At 53.0% G+C, this 18837-nt stretch overlaps 1 protein-coding gene across 1 annotated transcript; it reads left to right on the top strand.

Annotated features, from left to right (window-relative positions):
* The first annotated feature begins 2025 nt into the window (after positions 1-2025).
* On the top strand, positions 2026-11118 carry LOC116183550 (uncharacterized). The gene is made up of 3 exons (XM_085577358.1): positions 2026-4450; positions 7086-7168; positions 9474-11118. The coding sequence occupies exon 1, from the start codon at positions 2508-2510 to the stop codon at positions 3531-3533; it is 1026 nt and encodes a 341-aa protein (XP_085433484.1). The 5' UTR covers positions 2026-2507; the 3' UTR covers positions 3534-4450; positions 7086-7168; positions 9474-11118.
* Positions 11119-18837: the final 7719 nt, after the last annotated feature.

Genomic DNA, 18837 nt, shown 5'->3' with positions numbered 1-18837 from the left:
CCCCATATTTAAGCCCCAATCCTTCTCTTCGCCCCCCCCCCCCCGCAAAAATTTCATCCCACAGGAATTCCCCCAATCAATTCCCCCTTTTCAATGACTCCCCTACCCAAATTTATCCCCTAATTATTTCCCCCTTCCGTGATTTCCCTCTCTGCCCCCACCCAGGCACAGTTTTACCCCCACACCTGACATTAATTCACCCCAATCACCGATTTTCCCCCCCCCAATAATTTCTCCCTGCCTATTGATGTTCCCCTTCCCTCATTTCCTCCTGGGAATAATTTCCCTCCCCCTTTGATGATCCTGACCCCCCCCTCCTTTTCCCATTATTTCCCAGATTTCCCCCATTACAGAATTGCCCCCACCAGGACCTGCAACGACCCCCTCACCACAATCATTTCCCCCTTTGCATTAACCCTAAGCACTCCCCACTAATTACCAGTGACAATTAACCTCGCGGTGATTTCCTCAGCGCCCCCACCCCATTTTGGGGTCTTGCTCTATTTTAATTTATTGGGGGGGGGGGGAATTTTCCTGCTCCCCCTCCCCGCTGCTCCCCAGGCCAGCTTTGCCGGGTGCCGCCGCTTTTCCCAGGGGTGTCCCCATTGTCCAGGAGGCTCCAACCCCCAGAAAATTCCCTTTCCCCCCGCGGGGATGGCAGCAGGTACCGGGGCCGCCCGCTCGCAGCCACGCATTTGCTTCAGATTACAGGAAAAACAAAAGTTCTTTGAGTTCCCCCGTTCCCCTGCGCCCCCTCCCCGCCGCTCCCCGCCTGGCTCCGCTCTGTTCCCGCTGGGAGCGCAGCGAAGAGGGGGCGGGGGTGCCCCCCGCTTTTTATTTTTGGGGTGACCCCGGGGGGGAAGCCAGGCTGGAGCCCCTTCCCCGCCTCCCCCCTGGGGCGGGATCCCCCTGGAGCATCGCAATTCCCGCATCTTCCATCGCCAAGGACACCCAGCCCCGCGCCCCGTTCCCGGCGGTACAACCCCCCAACCCCATCCCACGGGAATTCCCGGCACCGCCACGGCGCATCCCGCTGCCGGGACTGCTCCTCTCCCCGCTGCCGGCCCCCAGGGTTGGGGTGCCCCTGTGTGGAGCGGGGACCCCTCCCCGGGGCTGGCGCATCCCGGCCCGGAGCCCCCCGAGCCCGGCCGGGCCCCGCGCCCCCGCCGCTCTCTGCCGGCCCCACGGCCCCACCCGGTGGCGGCCGCGGGCACTGCAGGGCCGGCAGGTGGTGGCACTGTCCCCCCCTGTCCCCTCCTGTCCCCTCCTGTCCCCTCCAATGTCCCCTTCTGTCCCCTCCAATGTCCCCTCCTGTCCCCTCCTGTCCCCTCCTGTCCTCCACTGTCCCCTCCTGTCCCCTCCTGTCCTCCTCTGTCCCCCCCGTCCCCTCCTGTCCCCTCCTGTCCCCTCCAATGTCCCCTTCTGTCCCCTCCAATGTCCCCTCCTGTCCCCTTCAATGTCCCCTCCTGTCCCCTTCTCTGTCCCCTCCTGTTCCCTCTCTGTCCCCTTCTCTGTCCCCTCCTGTCCCCTCCTGTCCCCTTCTCTGTCCCCTTCAATGTCCCCTCCTGTCCCCTTCTCTGTCCCCTTCAATGTCCCCTCCTGTCCTCTCCCGTGTCCCCTCTCTGTCCCCTTCCCTGTCCCCTCCTGTCCCCTCCTGTCCCCTTCAATGTCCCCTCCTGTCCCCTCCTGTCCCCTCCTGTCCCCTCCTGTCCCCTTCAATGTCCCCCCGTCCCCTCCTGTCCCCTCCTGTCCCCCCCATCCCCTCCTGTCCCCTCCTGTCCCCTCCTGTCCCCTCCCCTGTCCCCTTCAATGTACCCTCTCTGTCCCCTCCTGTCCCCTCCTGTCCCCTTCAATGTCCCCTCCCCTGTCCCCTTCAATGTACCCTCTCTGTCCCCTCTCTGTCCCCTTCCCTGTCCCCTCCTGTCCCCTTCCCTGTCCCGTCCTTTCCCCTCCCTGTCCCCCCGTCCCCTCCTGTCCCCTCCCGTCCCCTCCCTGTCCCCTCCTGTCCCCTTCCCTGTCCCTTCCCCGTCCCCTCCCCTCCTCCCCACTGGGTGTCCCTGGGCTCAGCCCCAGTCGCTTCTCCAAAGCATCTTCCCAAAAAACATTCCCAAAGCCTCTTCCTGAATGTCTCACACAAATCCCCCCGTCCCGCAAAACCTTCCTGAAAAACATTCCCAAAAAACATTCCCAAAAAACATTCCCAAAGCCTCTTCCTGAATCTCTCACACAAACCTCCAAAACATTCCCAACGCCTCTTCCTGAATCTCTCACACAAACCTCCCCATCCCAAAGCATCTTCTCAAAAAAATCTTCCCAAAAAAATTCCCATAAAAGCCTTCCCAAAGCCTCTTCCTGCATCTCTCACACGCGTCCTCCCATCCCAAAACACCTTCCCGAAAAACATTCCCCAAAAAATTCCCAAAATACCTTCCCCAAATTCTTTTTCAGAGCCCCTTCCCATAGCGTCATCCCAAAATATTTGTCCCAAGTGGCTCCCAGAGCGCCTCATGCTGTCCCAGCTCCCCTTCCCAAAGCATCTTCCTGAAGCCCCTTCCCAAAATATCTTCCCAAAATTCTTGCCCAAAGTGATTCCCAAAAGGATCTTCCCAAAGTACCTCCCAGTCTCCCAATGCACCTTCCCAAAATGGCAACCCAAAGCATTTTCCCAAAAACTGTTCCCAAAGCATCTTCCCAAAAACTGTTCCCAAAAACTGTCCCCAAAGCATCTTCCCAAAAACTGTTCCCAAAGCATCTTCCCAAAATGCCAACCCAAAGCATCTTCCAAAAAACTGTTCCCAAAGCATCTTCCCAAAAACTGTTCCCAAAGCATCTTCCCAAAAACTGTTCCCAAAAACTGTTCCCAAAGCGTTTTCCCAAAAACTGTTCCCAAAGCATTTTCCCAAAATGGCAACCCAAAGCGTTTTCCCAAAAACTGTTCCCAAAGCATCTTCCCAAAAACTGTTCCCAAAAACTGTTCCCAAAGCGTTTTCCCAAAAACTGTTCCCAAAGCATCTTCCCAAAAACTGTTCCCAAAAACTGTTCCCAAAGCATCTTCCCAAAAACTGTTCCCAAAAACTGTTCCCAAAGCGTTTTCCCAAAAACTGTTCCCAAAGCATCTTCCCAAAAACTGTCCCCAAAGCATCTTCCCAAAAACTGTTCCCAAAAACTGTTCCCAAAACACCTGCTCCAGGCACCTCACGCCTTCCCAAAATGCCTTCCCCAAAAACCTTCCTGAAGCCCTTCCCCAAAGCATCTTCCCAAAATTCCCGCTCCAAGCACCTCCCTTGGGAAACCCCTTCCCAAAACTCCTTCCCAAAACGATCCCTGACCCCAGTGGAGAACACCCCTGGAATTCCCAGCAAGGAGGCCTTCCCTCCTCCTTCCTTTTCCATGGAAAAATCCATCCCAGGGATGCTCTTGGCCTCCCCAAAGCAGCAGAATTCCTGTCCCAAAATCTTTCCAAGCGTGTGGAAAAGCCCTTCTGGGGAGCAGGGAAAGGGGCAGGAATGAGCCACCGGCACGGAATTCCGTAAGAATTTTATGGAAATGCCCAATATTTCTTTTCCTACTACCGGGAATTCAAGGAGGAAGTGGGAAAGCCAAAAAAAAAATATATTTGTGGGGTTAAAAGGGTTTCTCTTGGAGCAGATTCCCACCCCCTGGGGTAAATCCAGGCTTTTCCAAGGTCAGACCCGGAGCTGAAGCCGGGTCCGTGGGGATGCAGCCGCGGCATTCCCAACTTTTCCTGGAGCCTGGGGAATTTTGTCATCCCCAGACAAAGCCAAGGGGCCGTGACACGGCAACCGGGGTGGAGAAAGCACCGGGGGAGCGACAATTCCAGAGGGGAGAGGGGCCGTGGATTTCCCTTTGGGAATGGGAATGCCGGCGTCTCATCCCCCCAGGATGGGATTGGGGCTGAACCGCTCCCAAATCCCGGGGCTCAATCCCGCTTTTCCCACGGGGCTGGATCCCAATTTCGCGACACAAACGAGACCCTGAATTCCAAACCTTGGGGAAAAACAGGGAATTCCGGTGCCAGGAGGAAAAGCTCCCTCCAGGCTCTCGCTCTGCCTGGGCCACCAAGCGCCAAAATTCCCTTTTTTCCCCAAATTCCCTGGGATTTGCCGTGCCAGGAGCGGGCAATGCCCTCCCTGCAGCTCCTGGAGATCCCAGCGCTGTTCCGTTCCAGCTGGAGAGAGCAGCAGAGTCCCGGAGGTTGCGCCCGGAGCAGCATTCCCGGGATATTCCCGGGATATTCCCGGGATATTCCCCATTCCCAGGGAACCTGGGGGAGCTCTGCCTTCCCAGGGCATCCCAAAAGAAGCGCTGGATCTCTCCCTGCACACAAAAACTCCCGCTGGGAATTTCCCTTCCCTGTTTTCCGCAGCTGCACCCCCTCGGCCGCGCAGACAGATCGGATTCCCCGAGAAAATTCCAGAGGCGCTTCCAGGTAATATTCCTTTTTAATTCCTTTTTTTTTTTTTTTCTTTCCCAAAATCCCTTCTAAAATCATCATTTATTTCTCTGAGGCTTCCTCATATCCTTTCCCCCTTTTTTTTTTTCCAAACCCCAATTCCCCTTTTCCTTATCCAGGCAAAACATTCCCGAAGGGCAAACCGGGAAAAACTTGGAAGGCAGAGGTGGAATTTTCAATGTTGGTGTCTCACTCCATGACTTTTTTTTTTTTTTTACTTCATCTTGTATGTAATTTCAAAAATATAATTAAAAAAAAAAAAACCACCTAATTCATCCAAATATCTTTCATTTCCCAGCCAGGATTTCCTGATAACGATCCATTAGGAATGTTGATCCCGTTTTTTCGCTTTGATTGTGGGGTTTATTTCCATTAATTAATATTAATTAACGGTTTCCGAGCTGATTTAATTATAGGGATGCACCACAAGCTCCTTTCCCGCTCTCATCCACCTGCAGAGGTGGGGCAGAATCCAGGGAATTTTACATTCCAGGGGAATCCCAGCTCCAGCCCCTTTGGATTTGAACCTCTGCCCCTTCCAGGCTGATAATGAGGAGCAGGGAAAACCCATCCCAACCCTGACATGAAAATCAGGGAATTCCAGATTGGAAGTGACCTGAAACATCCCATTCCCACCCCGTGCCCTGGGCGGGGACAACTTCCACAATCCCAGGGATGTATATCCAAAAATATTTCATTTTTTAACTCCTCCTCCAATTTTATTGAATTTTTGCTCCCAAATCTCCAACTGGATTTTTTTTTTTTTTCATGCAAACCTTCAACTTGGAATTTTTGCATCCAGACTTTCAGCCTGGTTTTTTTTTTTTTTTTTTTTTTTTGCAGCCAAACTTCCAGCTGGAATTTTTTTTTTGCACCCAAGCCCCCCATTGGAATTCTTTGCAGCCAAATTCCAACTTCTCCCCCTTACCTCCCCCAAACTTCCCAATCAATTTTTGCTCCTTCCTCAATTTTGCTCTTTCCCCCCCCAAAACTCTGCTGGGGTTTTGGGAGCCCCTTCTCCCTCTGGAAGCGGAATTCCACCATTCCCGCAGCTGGGAATAGGCCTTCGCTCCTCGTTTGGGGCTTTGCTTCCTGAAATATTTTTCAAACCGGGCGCCTTTCCACCCCTGCACCGAAATTTGGGAATTGTCATCACCGCTTTTCCCACCCTCTGGATGAACAAACAACCACCACCCCCTTGGGAAATCCCGTGGGAAGCGGCGCGGATATTCCAGGATTTCGGGCGCGATCGGATGCGGCAGCATCCCAATCCCCAAACCCCCAATGGGGAAAAATCCCCGGGAAGAAAATCCGGATTCTTTTCGCCACTCACCCAACCTCCAAGTCCAAGTTGGCCCCGGCGGCCGCTTCCCACTCCCGGGAAAAGCCGGAGTGTTTTATAGCGTGGGAGCCGCGCTGCTCCCCGCCCCCAGCGGGGAAAGCGCCGCTGGAAAATGAGGATTCCCAAGGATTTGGGGATGATGACAACGTCAAGCTTCCCTCCCCGAGACTCCGGCATTGGCTCCATCACCCCGCTCCCAAAATAAAATCCCGCTTTTGAAATTCCAAGAGATTCTCCCCCACTTCTACCCCTCCTGAGGGTTTTTCTTCTTTTTCCCATTTTTCTCCCTCTTCTCCTTCTTTTTTTTTTTCCCCCTCTTATTTCCATTCTTTTTTCCCCTCTTTTCCTTCTTTTTCCCTTTCTTGTCTTTTTAAAAAATTATTTTCCCCTTTCCCCTCCCTAATTTTTGTCCCTTCTTTTCTTTATTCTCCTTAATCCCCTTTTTCTTTCTTCTTTTTCCCCTCTCACTTTGTCCCTTCTTTTCCTTCTTCTTTTTCCCTTTATCTATTTTTCTTTTTTCCTTATTTCCCCTCCTTCTCCCCTTCATTTTCTCCCTTCCTCTTATTCTTCTTTTTCTCCCTCATCACCTTTTTTCTTATTTCCCCCCTCATTTCTCCCTTTTCATTCTTCTTTCTATCCTTTATCTTCTTTTCCCCCTTCATTATTTGATCATTTCCCCCTACTTTCTTCTCCTTTCCCCCCTCGTTTTTCTTTTTATTTTCCCCTATTTTCTCTCATTTTCCCCACTCTATTTTTCCCCTTTTTCCCCTCTTTTTTTCCCCTTTTGCCCTCTTCTTTTCCCCCTTTTCCCACACATTTTTACCTTTTTTTTTTCCTTTTTCTTTGCCCCCTTTTTTTCCTTTTTTTTTTTTTTGTTTTCTGAAAAGCCTCCGAAACCCAAATGTTTCTGCCTGGAGTTTATCAAATTACATTTGGGGACAAAGAGCTAAAGTGCATTTTCTTGAGGGCTTTGACAATTGGGGGAGCCAGCAAGGAAATGAAAAGAATGACAGAAAACCAAAGGCTTTTGTCGGATGCAGATCGGGAAAAGCCGCCCTTGGGGGGCCTTTCTTTCCCTTTTCCTTGGATTTCCTTCCCACTTTCTTTTCCCAGGTGTTAAACTCGGGGCTGTGGGGAAAAGCACGGAAAATCCCTTTGGATTGCAGGGCTGCGTGGGGGTTGGAATGACTGAATTCAGGTTTTTCCCTCGTTGTTTTGTTTTGTTTTTCTTCTTTTTTTTTTTTTTTTTTTTTTTTAACAAAATGCCAGTGTTTCAAAGGAAAATGAAGCCCCTTTGGAAATGTGAAGCTCCGAGATAATGACCGGATCGCTCCAGGACTGGATGGGAACAGGTGATGCTTTTTTCCTTCCTTTCTTGTTCCCATCTGTCCTTTGTTCCACGGGAGACCGAGGAGAGACAGAAACGAGATCATTTTGATATTCCCCCTTTTTGTGCATCCGACTTTTCCCGAGGAGCGCGGACGCGCCTTGGGCCCGCTCCAGGCGCCGCCGGAGCGGGGATGCGGAAAAACCCCGCTAAAATCCCGCTAAAATCCCACCAAAAACCCAAAACTCAACTTTTGATCTCTTGAAAATCCCAAAGTGGCCGGGCTGGGGCTGCTCCGACCCCAGCTCCGGATGGGCCCCCAGCAAGATGCTCCAGGGACAGCCCGACCCAAATCCAAAGAAATCCCTCGAAAAACGGGATTTTCTGCTGGGTTTCAGTGGAATTCTACTCCAGGGGGTTTAATTCCAGTTTGGGACTTCACCATAAATGGAGCCCAACCCGATTTATCCCCATTCCCAATCCCTTCTCCTGCAATTTGTGACCGCTCTCAGCCTCTTTCCTCCCCAAATTCCTTCAATTCCTCCTCCAAACCCAATCCCAAGGCAACAATCCCCTCGGAGAATCCCAAATCCCAAATTCCCGGCAGAAATCCCCGTGGGGGCTGCACAGGGAAAGATTTGAGCTTCTGTTCCCATTTTTTTCCCCCCAGTTAGGAGAATTTGGGCAGGATTTTCCCTCACTTCTGTGTTGGATTAGCAATGATGGAATTGGGAATATTTCCTGCAAATAATCCCAGGTATCCAGAGTTTTTCCTTAAGGTCTCTTAGTTTGGAAGTCTCCTCAGGAAGAAGAGATCCTTTTCCTGAGTATCCCATTTTAAAATTTATTAAGTTATTTATTTAGTTCAGATCATTTATTTGATCTCCCTTTCTCTGCCAAATATTCCCCCCCCAAAAAAAATCTCCTTTAAGTCCCAACCTGCCACCACTACCCGGGATTTATCCTGGATTTCCAAACAATCTTCCTTCTTTTTTTTTTAAATCTGCTACCAGCAAAGTCATCCTCCCAAATTTCAGCCCTTTTCCCAACCCATCCAGCTTTTCCCTGGCCTGGATCTCCCGACAATTCCCAAGAACAGGTGAGGTGTGAGGGGTTTGTGCATCCTTGCGAGATTCCAGCCTCCACTCTTCTCCAGGCCATGGAGAAAATTCCAAAGGCACAACGAGAACCACTTTTCCCTGCTCCGGGAAGAAAAGAAATCCTCGGGAACTTTCAGCCTTCAATCCCAACACAAAATTCCAGGGAATGCAAGATGGGGAAATCCATCCCCAAATATCCACGTATATTTTTTTAAAAATGGGATTTTGGACTTGTGGTTAAAACATTATTTATATCCCAAATATTTGAATATAAAACCCAGATGAGGAGGCAACTCCAAGGACCTACAGAATGGGAATATCCCAGTGTTTGTTCTCTCCAAATCCAGGATTTTCTCCCTGAGAAGACGGCTGGGATTTATCCCATTATCCTGAATTTCCCTCCTTCTCCCTGTGCTGGAGATTTCCACCTCTCTGCTCCCATCCCTCTTCCCAACTCATCCCAAAATCCTTGGAAAAAGAGGTTTTAAATCCCAGGATAATTAGTGGAGCAGGGATTCAAGGCTGGAGCCGAGCCTGTTTCTCCTGCCCGTGGCTCCGCTCTCATCCCTGAATCCCAAGAGTTTTCCGTGCTGAACACATTTGGAAAACAGGGAAAAGGGACGAGGAAAGAAAGGAAAGAAGCCAAGCCCCAAATGCCAACCTCATCCAGAGGAAATTCCAGGTGGGATTTGCTGCCAAAGCAAAGGGCTGGGTGCCCTTGAACACCAGCCCAGGGCTCCTCTTTCCTGAAGAACTCCCAAAATTCCACTTTTCCTTTGGGATCTTTTTAAAATTCCCTTTTTTTTTTTGGCTCAAACAGTCAAAATTTTGGGCCCATCCTGGGTGAGGGATGCCCCACCCACACCACGGAGCCTTAAAAACAGGGAAAACCTCTGGAATGAGGCCCTGGAGCAAGGATACCCCTCTTAGGACAAGAGGTGGCCCAGAAAAGTGGGATTGGGAAGGAATGGGAGCCTGTTCCATGTGGAATAAGTGGGAGTTTTATCAAAGCAAGAAGGGATTTTTTTCTCCATTCCCAGAAAAAAGTGAGGGAAGTTTGTGAGTGAGGAAGGAACTGGGGAAGAGGAAGAAAAAAGAGTTTTCCAGATCAGATTTTTCCCGGTTTGGGGAAGTTTTGGGGAGTTTTTCACTTCCCTTAAGGATGCGGAATGAAGCTGAAAGCACCACGGCTCCGTTCCTTCCCGAAATCCTTCATCCCCTTTCCAACAGAACCACTCTGGATCTTCCAAACCACTGATGGGGCCTCGTGGATCCAAGGAAACACGACAGCCCCATGGAAATCCGTGGAATAAATTGGGATATCGCTCCTGGCTGATGCTGGCTCCGAGTGTTGCTCCACATCCCCAAACACACCGGAAAGGTTTCTCCAGGTCATCCTTAGGATCACCAAATTCCAGGGAGGTTTTCCCATTCCTCTCACAGAGTTTAGTTTTCCTTTCAGGAAAACTCACAGAAACTTCCCTTACTTTTTGGAAAACTCAGAAGTTTCCATTCTGTTTAGGAAAACTCACAGAAGCTTCCTTTCTTTTAAAGAAAAATCACAGAAACGTCATTTCTTCTTTGGAAAATTTCCTTAAAATCAAAATTGATCCATGCTCCCAGTTAAAACTCAGGAAAATAAATTCATATTTAGTTTGAGCCATTTTCAGGATTTTTACAAGGCAAAACCCATTATCCCGCATGGGATATCCCAGATTGAGGATGGGAAGAGGAACCAGGAGATTTTTAGGAGAAAATCCCCATTTTCCTGCTTGGAATATCCTGGATTGAGGACAGGAAGGGAAATTGGAAGTTTTTCTAGGAGGCAAACCCCATTTTCCTGCAAGGAATATCCCAGATTGAGAACAGGAAGGGAAATGTTTTGGGAATATCCCAAATTGAGGACGGGAAGGATTTTAAGGAATGAGTGGGGTGCTGGTGTGGGATAACCGAGGGTGTTGCCCCCTTTAAACATCCTCATCCCGAATAAATCCCCAAATGAGCCTCAGACACTCCGGATGAGGAGACCTCAGGACGAATCCTTCGCCCAGAGATTTCCAGGGATCCGGGACCTGGGCAGGAAGTTGTTAACATTTGGGAATGGGGATGTACCTGCTCCTCCTCAACAAACCTCCCTGGCCAGAGCTCATTTGCATTCATTAGGAGCCCGGGGTGATTAGCAGAGCCCTGCCCGCTCCCATCCCCGAAAGGTTCCTCTCTCGGCTGGAGCTCCGGGACTGAGGCTGATCGGGTGACAGAGCAAAGAATTCGCTCTGAAAGAAGATTCATCCCCAGGGTCCAGCGCGGAGGCCTCGGAAGAGGCGGCTCCGCGCGGATTTGGGAGGCTCCGCCGCACCGGGACGTGCCCAGGTTCTCCCAGTTCCTGCTGCTGCCCGTGGAGCGGGAGATGGGGATGATTCCTGGGATGATCGGGAATTTCATCCTCCCTGTTGTGTCCTTCCTGCTTTGGTGTGGGAAACGGGGCCTCGATGTCAGGTGTCTGCTCCCCGAGGCCATCCCCATTACTGTGAAGCTGTTCCCGACTCCATCCCTGTGGCCCTGAGACCATTCCAATCTTCTTGAGACCATTCCCATCTCCCTGAGGCCATCCCTGTCTCCCCGAGGTCATCCCAGCTTCCTTGAGGCCATTCCCATTTCCTTAAGACCATTCCTATATCCCTGAGGACATTCCCATCTCCTTGAGTCCCTCCCCATATCCTTGAGACCATTCCCATCTCCCTGAGTCCATTCCCATCTCCTCGAGGCCATTCCCATCTCCCTGAAGCCATCCCCATTTCCTTGAGGCCATTCCCATCTCCCTGAAGCCATTCCCATCTCCCTGAAGCCATTCCCATCTCCCCGAGGCCATTCCCATCTTCCCAAACCATTCCCATCTTCCCAAACCATTCCCGTCCCCCTGAAGCCATTCCCATCTCCCCGAAGCCATTCCCATCTCCCCGAGGCCATTCCCATCTTCCCAAACCATTCCCGTCCCCCTGAAGCCATTCCCATCTCCCCGAAGCCATTCCCATCTCCCCGAGGCCATTCCCGTCTCCCTGAAGCCATTCCCGTCCCCCCGAAGCCATTCCCGTCCCCCTGAAGCCATTCCCGTCCCCCTGAAGCCATTCCCGTCCCCCTGAAGCCATTCCCGTCCCCCTGAAGCCATTCCCATCCCCCTGAAGCCATTCCCATCTCCCCGAAGCCATTCCCATCTCCCTGAAGCCATTCCCATCCCCCTGAAGCCATTCCCATCTCCCCGAAGCATTCCCATCTCCCTGAAGCCATCCCCATTTCCTTGAGGCCATTCCCGTCTCCCCAAACCCATTCCCGTCCCCCTGAAGCCATTCCCGTCCCCCTGAAGCCATTCCCATTTTCTTGATGCCATTCCCGTCCCCCTGAAGCCATTCCCGTCCCCCTGAAGCCATTCCCATCTCCCCAAAGCCATTCCCGTCCCCCCAAAGCCATTCCCATCCCCCTGAAGCCATTCCCATCTCCCCAAAGCCATTCCCATCTCCCTGAGGCCATTCCCATCCCCCTGAATCCCTTCCCGTCCCCCTGAAGCCATTCCCATCTCCCCAAAGCCATTCCCATCCCCCTGAAGCCATTCCCATCCCCCTGAAGCCATTCCCATCTCCCCAAAGCCATTCCCATCCCCCTGAAGCCATTCCCGTCCCCCTGAAGCCATTCCCGTCCCCCTGAAGCCATTCCCGTCTCCCTGAAGCCATTCCCGTCCCCCTGAAGCCATTCCCGTCCCCCCGAAGCCATTCCCGTCTCCCTGAGGGCCTCCAGGAGGGCCAAGATGCTTTCCCAGATCCGGGATCAGGGATGGGAATTGCCGCCGGCGCTCCCCGCTCGGACTTAGCTCCGGGATACTCACAAAGCACACCGGCCCAATGATGGGGGATTTAAAACCAGGTCCTGATCCCAAATTTCCAGATCCCAGCGTGGGTGTGGTGGGACCGAGGCTGGACCCACGGACACTTCATCCCCTGGGATGAAGTTGGGAATTGCCAGCAGAACTCCCCGCTCGGGCTCAGCGCCGGGATGCTCACAAAGCCCAGAGACGACGGGCTGGCACTTCCAGGGATGGATCCCAAAGCTCCGAGCTGCCGTAAAATCCCCGGGATGTCCCTGTCCCATTCCATTGTCCACCTCTGGCACGAGACGGTTCTCATTAAGGCCCACAATTGATCTCCTGGCTTTGAAGGAGACAAGAAAGGAGGAACAAATCCAACGGGATCCTCCTTCCTCCGGCCCAGGGGAACAAATCTGGCTTTAATTTCTTTTCCTTTTGTCATTCCAGTCAGGATTTCACTTTAACGACGCTGCCATCCCCATCCCTCTCCTTCTGCTCCTCGAGAAACAGGGAAGTCTCCCCTCTGCTTCCCATGTTCCCTCCCTTTGTTCTCCACGCTTGATTTATGAAAGGACTTTTCCCTCCCCAAATCCTTCATTTTGGGAGTCAAGGACCCCCAAAATCGGTGGTTCCCACCCCGGAGTTCAGAAGAGCCACGCTGGGACTCGCTCAGATGTTCCTGCCTGGCTCTAAATATTCCAGCTCAGCTGGGAAGGTGCCGGAGGACCACACCTTCGGAGCCATCCTTTGGGAAGGAACCGCAGATGGACGCTCCGGGATGGTTTTGATTCCAGCTCTTCCTGCAGAAAATCCACTCCAGCCCAGGAATAATTCCCACCCAAACAGGTAAGGATAGGGATCCAGCGGGACTGATTTCTCCAGGATTGATTAAATCCTGCAGGGAAGCTCTGTGGAAAACCTGGGAGAGACGACCGAAGTCACCTCCTTTCCCTGACCTCACTGGCACAAATCCTGGTGGTGCCCACGGAGAAGCTGCTGGAAAAATGGCAAGGATTTAGGGATTAAGGTGGGAAAAGGCATGGAGCATAATGGTCTTTGAATCAGCAAAGAGACCAAACTCAAGGTCTTTTAAGCAGAAAATGTTTTTTTTTTATTTTTTCACTTGGCACAGGCATCAAAAAGTTATTAAAAGGGCCTGGTTAAATATCTCATTAATGAAGATGAACGAGGCCCCAGATTTGTTTTTAAGCACTTCAAAGCCGGTTTTTTTCTGACCTCCCAAAGTGTGAGTGTGTAGGGGGATCTCAGTGCCTTCAAATGTTCCTTTTTTCTGGAATTTTACAGCAGCTTTAACCGATTTCAGCGCTGGAGCTGCTGCTGCTGCTCACCCTGGGAGGGAGAGCTCGGGTTGGGACATGAGGAAAATCCGTTTGGTGGTGCAGGAACATCCCAGGGATCTGAGGGGCTGCCCTGCACATCCCGAGGCTCCATCCCACGGGAGATGGATTGAGCTGGGATGGAGCCGGCTCCTTCCTGCTGGGAGCACCTGGGAGAGCCTGGGAAGGAACGGCTCTGGGGGATGAGGGAGCTCAGCCCCCTAAAATTCCAGCTGGTCCTTCCCCACATGGAAAACTGGGACGGAAGCAAGTTATCCCACCATTCCATGATCCAGGAAATCCAGTCTGGGACAGACTTGCCATGGAATCATGGAATGGTTTGGGTGGGAAGGGATCTTAAAGGCCTGCCATGGCAGGGACAGCTCCCACTGTCCCAGGGTGCCTTGGGCACTGCCAGGGATCCAGGGGCAGCCCCAGCAAATCTGGGAATTCCATCCCAGCCAGGAATTCCTTGCCAAGATCCCAGCCCAAGCTCCCCTTTCCCAGTGGGAGCCATTCCCTGGCTCCTGTCCCTCTGTCCCTTGTCCCCAGTCCCTCTCCAGCTCTCCTGGAGCCCCTCCAGGCCCTGCAAGGGGCTCTGAGCTCTGCCTGGAGCCTTCCATTATCCTGGGGAACATTCCCAGCTCTCCCAGAGCAGAGGAGCTCCAGAATCCTGGAATGGTTTGGGTGGGAAGGGACCTTAAATCCCATCCCTTTCCATGGGCAGGGGCAACTCCCACTGTCCCAGGTGGATCCAAGCCCAGTGTCCAGCCTGGCCTTGGGCACTCCAGGGATCCAGGGGCAGCCCCAGCAGATCTGGGAATTCCAGCCCAGCCCCTCCCCGCCCTGACAGGGAAGAATTCCTCCCCAGATCCAACGTAAGTCTCGGCAGTTCCCGTTTACCTCTCCTTGTCCTGGCACCAGGTCGAAGGGGGCGAGCTCTGAGCTCGCATTAACGTGGCCAAAACCTTGGGCTGCCCCTCAGATCCCCAACCCCAAACCAAAAGGATCCCGAGCCCCAGGTACAAAACACCCCAGAGCCTTGAGCCCAAATCAAAAAACATCCCAGAGTCCCGAGCCCAAATCTAAAAACATCCCAGAGTCCTGAGCCCAAATCAAAAAACACCCCAGAGCCTCGAGCCCAAATCAAAAAACATCCCAGAGTCCTGAGCCCCAGGTACGAAACATCCCAGAGCCTCGAGCCCAAATCAAAAAACATCCCGGAGTCCCGAGCCAAATCAAAAAACACCCCAGAGCCTCGAGCCCAAATCAAAAAACACCCCAGAGTCCCGAGCCCAAATCAAAAAACACCCCAGAGTCCCGAGCCCAAATCAAAAAACACCCCAGAGCCTCGAGCCCAAATCAAAGAACACCCCAGAGTCTCGAGCCCAAATCAAAAAACATCCCAGAGCCTCAAGCCCAAATCAAAAAACATCCCAGAGTCTCGAGCCCAAATCAAAAAACATCCCAGAGTCCCGAGCCCCAAAATGAAAACCATCCCAGCTCCTGCCAAGGCCGGGCATGGGAGGAGCCGGGTCCCAGATGGGATTTTGATACACAGCCCCGGAGAAGCTCCTCGATGCCTTGTTTGAAGAAGGATGGCGTTAAAATCACCCTCCCCATTACCCGACACTAATGGGGCTCAGTGCATTATTCCTATCAAAGTGCAATTTGCATTTACAAAGGGATCCCGGGAAGTGATGGATGGGGAAGGAATGGAGGAAGCCTTGTAAAGCCTTGGAGCGTGCTCGCGGTGGAGGAACTTCCCGGCACCAGGCGCTTTTCCCCGCACCTTCCCCTCCACCCCAGCCCGTGACGTCGGCTGGAATGAACATTCCGGCCCTCGCCTTTCACCCCACAGCCCATCAATAAAAGCTGGAAGAGCTGGAGGAGTGGGAATACTCATTTATCTTCATTAGGACTCTGGCCAGCTCCTCTGATCACCACGTCGGCGTCGCCGGGGAGAGAAAAAGCTACTGTTCCTTTTTCCCTGGATTCCCGGCCCACACACCCGAGCAGAGCGCTGGGATCCCGCTCAGCACCTGCCCTGGGTGGAGGGAAAATGGGATTTTGGGGAGATTTCCCTTCCCTCTGCTCCTTCACGGAAGAGAGCAGTGGGGAGAGACAAGGAGAAAACAAATGAATGCCAGGAGATCCCATCAGGGAGGGCGATGAAAGAGGAGGAGCCCTGGCAGACTGGGAGAAGGTGGAATGGGAGTCTTGGGAATGATCCTGGGCAGGACCAGGAGTTGGACTCGATGATCCCTGGGGTCCCTTCCCACTCAGCACATTCCATGATTCCGTGATCTGTGGCTCAAGGATCTTAAAGGGATAAAGGAAGTCCTGGCCCCAAAGCTCAGCCCCCATCCCAAATCCCCACATTCCCAACGTGCATTGCCTGTTTAAAGCTCCTATTTTGGATAAGGGGGATAATTTTGGGAAAGGCACTTCATCCTCCCTACCCTTCCCAAGGTTTCCTCCCAGGGACATGCGGAAAGTCCCCTCAAGTCCCCTCCAAACCTTGCTGAGGGACAGACCCAGCTGCTGCTGTCCTCAGGGACGTCCCACATCCTCCCTGGACACTGTCCCGCCTCTTCCCATGAAGGACATTCCTGGGAGATGCTCCTGGGCTCACGGAATGACCAGAGGTTCCAAATTCCTCCCAAAAACCATCAGCAGCTCCGGGAAAATTCTCCCAGTGCCAATCCAGAGGGGCTCTCTTGGCATCTAAGTGACGTCACCTGGAAGGGGACAGCATCTTTGAGGAATCCCGATGGAGAAGTGACACAGGGACCCCGCTGCTGCCGGGGCGGGGGGTCCATCCCACCCGCGTGGATCCATAAATGAGGCATCTGCTCCGGGATGGCTCTTTGGGATTCCCTGGAACTCTCGGAGATGGAGGCATCTCCTCCCGAGGCTGAGGGCTCAGAGGGGCAGGAGCCGTCCTCCATGGAAGTGACCGTGCCTTGGGATGGCATGGACCTCCTGGAAGTGCCTCAGGATGGGATGAATCTCCTGGAAGTGCCTCGGGATGGGATGGATCTCCTGGAAGTGCCTCGGATGGGACGGATCTCCTGGAAGTGCCTCGGGAGTGGACGGATCCCCTGGAAGTGCCTCGGGATGGGACGGATCCCCTGGAAGTGCCTCAGGATGGGACGGATCTCCTGGAAATGCCTCAGGATGGGACAAATCCCCTGGAAGTGCCTCAGGATGGGACGGATCCCCTGGAAGTGCCTCAGGATGGGATGGATCCCATGGAAGTGCCTCAGGATGGGACGAATCTCCTGGAAGTGCCTCAGGAGGGGACGGATCCCCTGGAAGTGCCTCAGGAGGGGACGGATCTCCTGGAAGTGCCTCAGGAGGGGACGGATCTCCTGGAAGTGCCTCGGGATGGGACGGATCTCCTGGAAGTGCCTCGGGAGGGGACGGATCCCATGGAAGTGCCTCAGGATGGGATGGATCTCCTGGAAGTGCCTCGGGATGGGATGAATCTCCTGGAAGTGCCTTGGGAGGGGACGGATCCCCTGGAAGTGCCTCGGGATGGGACAAATCCCCTGGAAGTGCCTCAGGATGGGATGGATCTCCTGGAAGTGCCTCGGGATGGGATGGATCCCCTGGAAGTGCCTCGTGGCCTGGCACAGCCCAAATCCATGGCAGCAGGAAAGATGAGGAGGGATGAACTTGGCTGCTCCACTCCGGGCTTGGAGAAGGGAGTGGAGACTGGGAAAATCCCTGGCTGAGCCAGGCCATTCTCTGGGAAGACACCGAGATTCCCAAACATTTCTCCTGGCTGGACACAGACATTTCACCTGTCCGGGCTTCCTCGGTCCCCTCACCCCGACTCGACCACCCAAAATCCCAGAGGTGAATCCCAGGTGGGAGAGTCGCCGCTCACCTTCCAGCTCCGGGAAGAATCAAGGGATCTAAAGCTGCGTGGGATGAATCCCTCACCCACAATTAGAGGAGGAGGCAGGATTTGGGGTCCTCAGAGCACCAGCTTCCCAAAAATGAGGGAATTGGGTGTTTTTTCTTCTCATCGTAACTGTGGGATCATTTTTCTACGGTGTTTTTCCCCCTTGGTTTCATTTTGGCGCCCTCGGCCACGCTCCAGGCTCCAGCCCCAGCTGAGGTGGCAGAAGTGTGGAGCCAGGGGTGACCCCTCAGCCCTGTCCCCAGCAGCAAATCCGCCCTGGAGAGGAGCAAACAAATCCAGCAGGGAATTCTGGCACTAAAAATGATGGATTGGGAGCAGCGCTGCTCTCCCAGCATTTTACAGGCTGCTCCCACAGGAGTTATTGCCTGGATTTTCCCTGGTTTATGGGATTAACAACCACATCAGCTCTGCCCTTCCCACCCCTCCTGGTGCCTGGCAAGGACCTTTTTTTGTCTAATCACCCAAACAACGTCGTTCAGTCTCACTCGGCCATCCTTGGCCGGATCTGGGCTCTGCTCTGGACTCACAAAGGTCCCCAGACCCAAAAACGTCCAAATCGCAGAAGATACTCGCAAAAAGTCCTTCCTGTAGCTAAAGCCTCACTGGGGGCCTGAGAAATGGGAGAGAACAAACAAAAAACCCAAAAAACTCCTTTTTCTCTCACCTGCCCTAGCCATGGGAGCTGCAGAAGGTCCCGCAGGACGCACGAGGACTGCACAGGGTTTTCACGGGCTGGAGCTGGGGCTGGGAGGTTCAGGCTGGATTCCAGGGAAAGGTTCCTCATTCCAGCCAATTCCTGGTGGGCACAGAGAACATTCCAGAAGCCGGTGATGGATTTGGAAGCCGCTGCAAAACGTTTTCCTCACCCAGCCACTGCAGACTTTCAGATCTTCCCTCCCTGGCCCTTCTGGTCTCCCAGTATCCCAATTCCAGACTGGCTCCAGCACCACAGCACAAAATTTGGGATCCCTGGCACCAAAGAAATGGGATGGTGGGAGCATTCCCAGTTCATGCCTTCCCTGTTCCATCGTTTTTGGTGTTTCCCTCAGCCTCGCCCCCAAACAAACCCCCTCAGCTTTCCCTGGGAGGAATTTCCCCTGGAGGGTCGAGGGAGAGAGAGGCTGGAAAATCACATTTAGGAAGGATGGAGGCCGGGAATCACGATGGAGGCTTTTCCAGTGCCAGCTGACACAGGAACCGTGGGATCACAATTTCGGGACGGAATCAGTTTTTATGGAATGGTTTGTGCTGGGAGGACCTCACAGACAATCCATGGGAACGGACACCTTCCCCTAGACCAGGCTGCTCCAAACTCTCCCAGCTGGAAATCAGTCAGGAAAACTGAGGGATTCTCAAAAAAATAAAGAGGGATTCTCCCTGTCTTTGCTCCAGGAATGACAATCCCAGCTGCTCCAGGCACAGCCTTAATTCACAAAAAGGAGCCTTCTGGAAATTAAAAAAAAAAAA

This window comes from Lonchura striata, chromosome 4 (genome assembly GCF_050655825.1).
Source record: "Lonchura striata isolate lonStrDom1 chromosome 4, ASM5065582v1, whole genome shotgun sequence".
NCBI lineage: Eukaryota > Metazoa > Chordata > Aves > Passeriformes > Estrildidae > Lonchura > Lonchura striata.
This window is presented reverse-complemented; position numbering and strand designations above follow the sequence as displayed.

Bases quoted from the DNA above. Each gene is read 5' to 3' on its own strand.
- LOC116183550 (XM_085577358.1), top strand. From the start codon at position 2,508: ATGCTGTCCCAGCTCCCCTTCCCAAAGCATCTTCCTGAAGCCCCTTCC.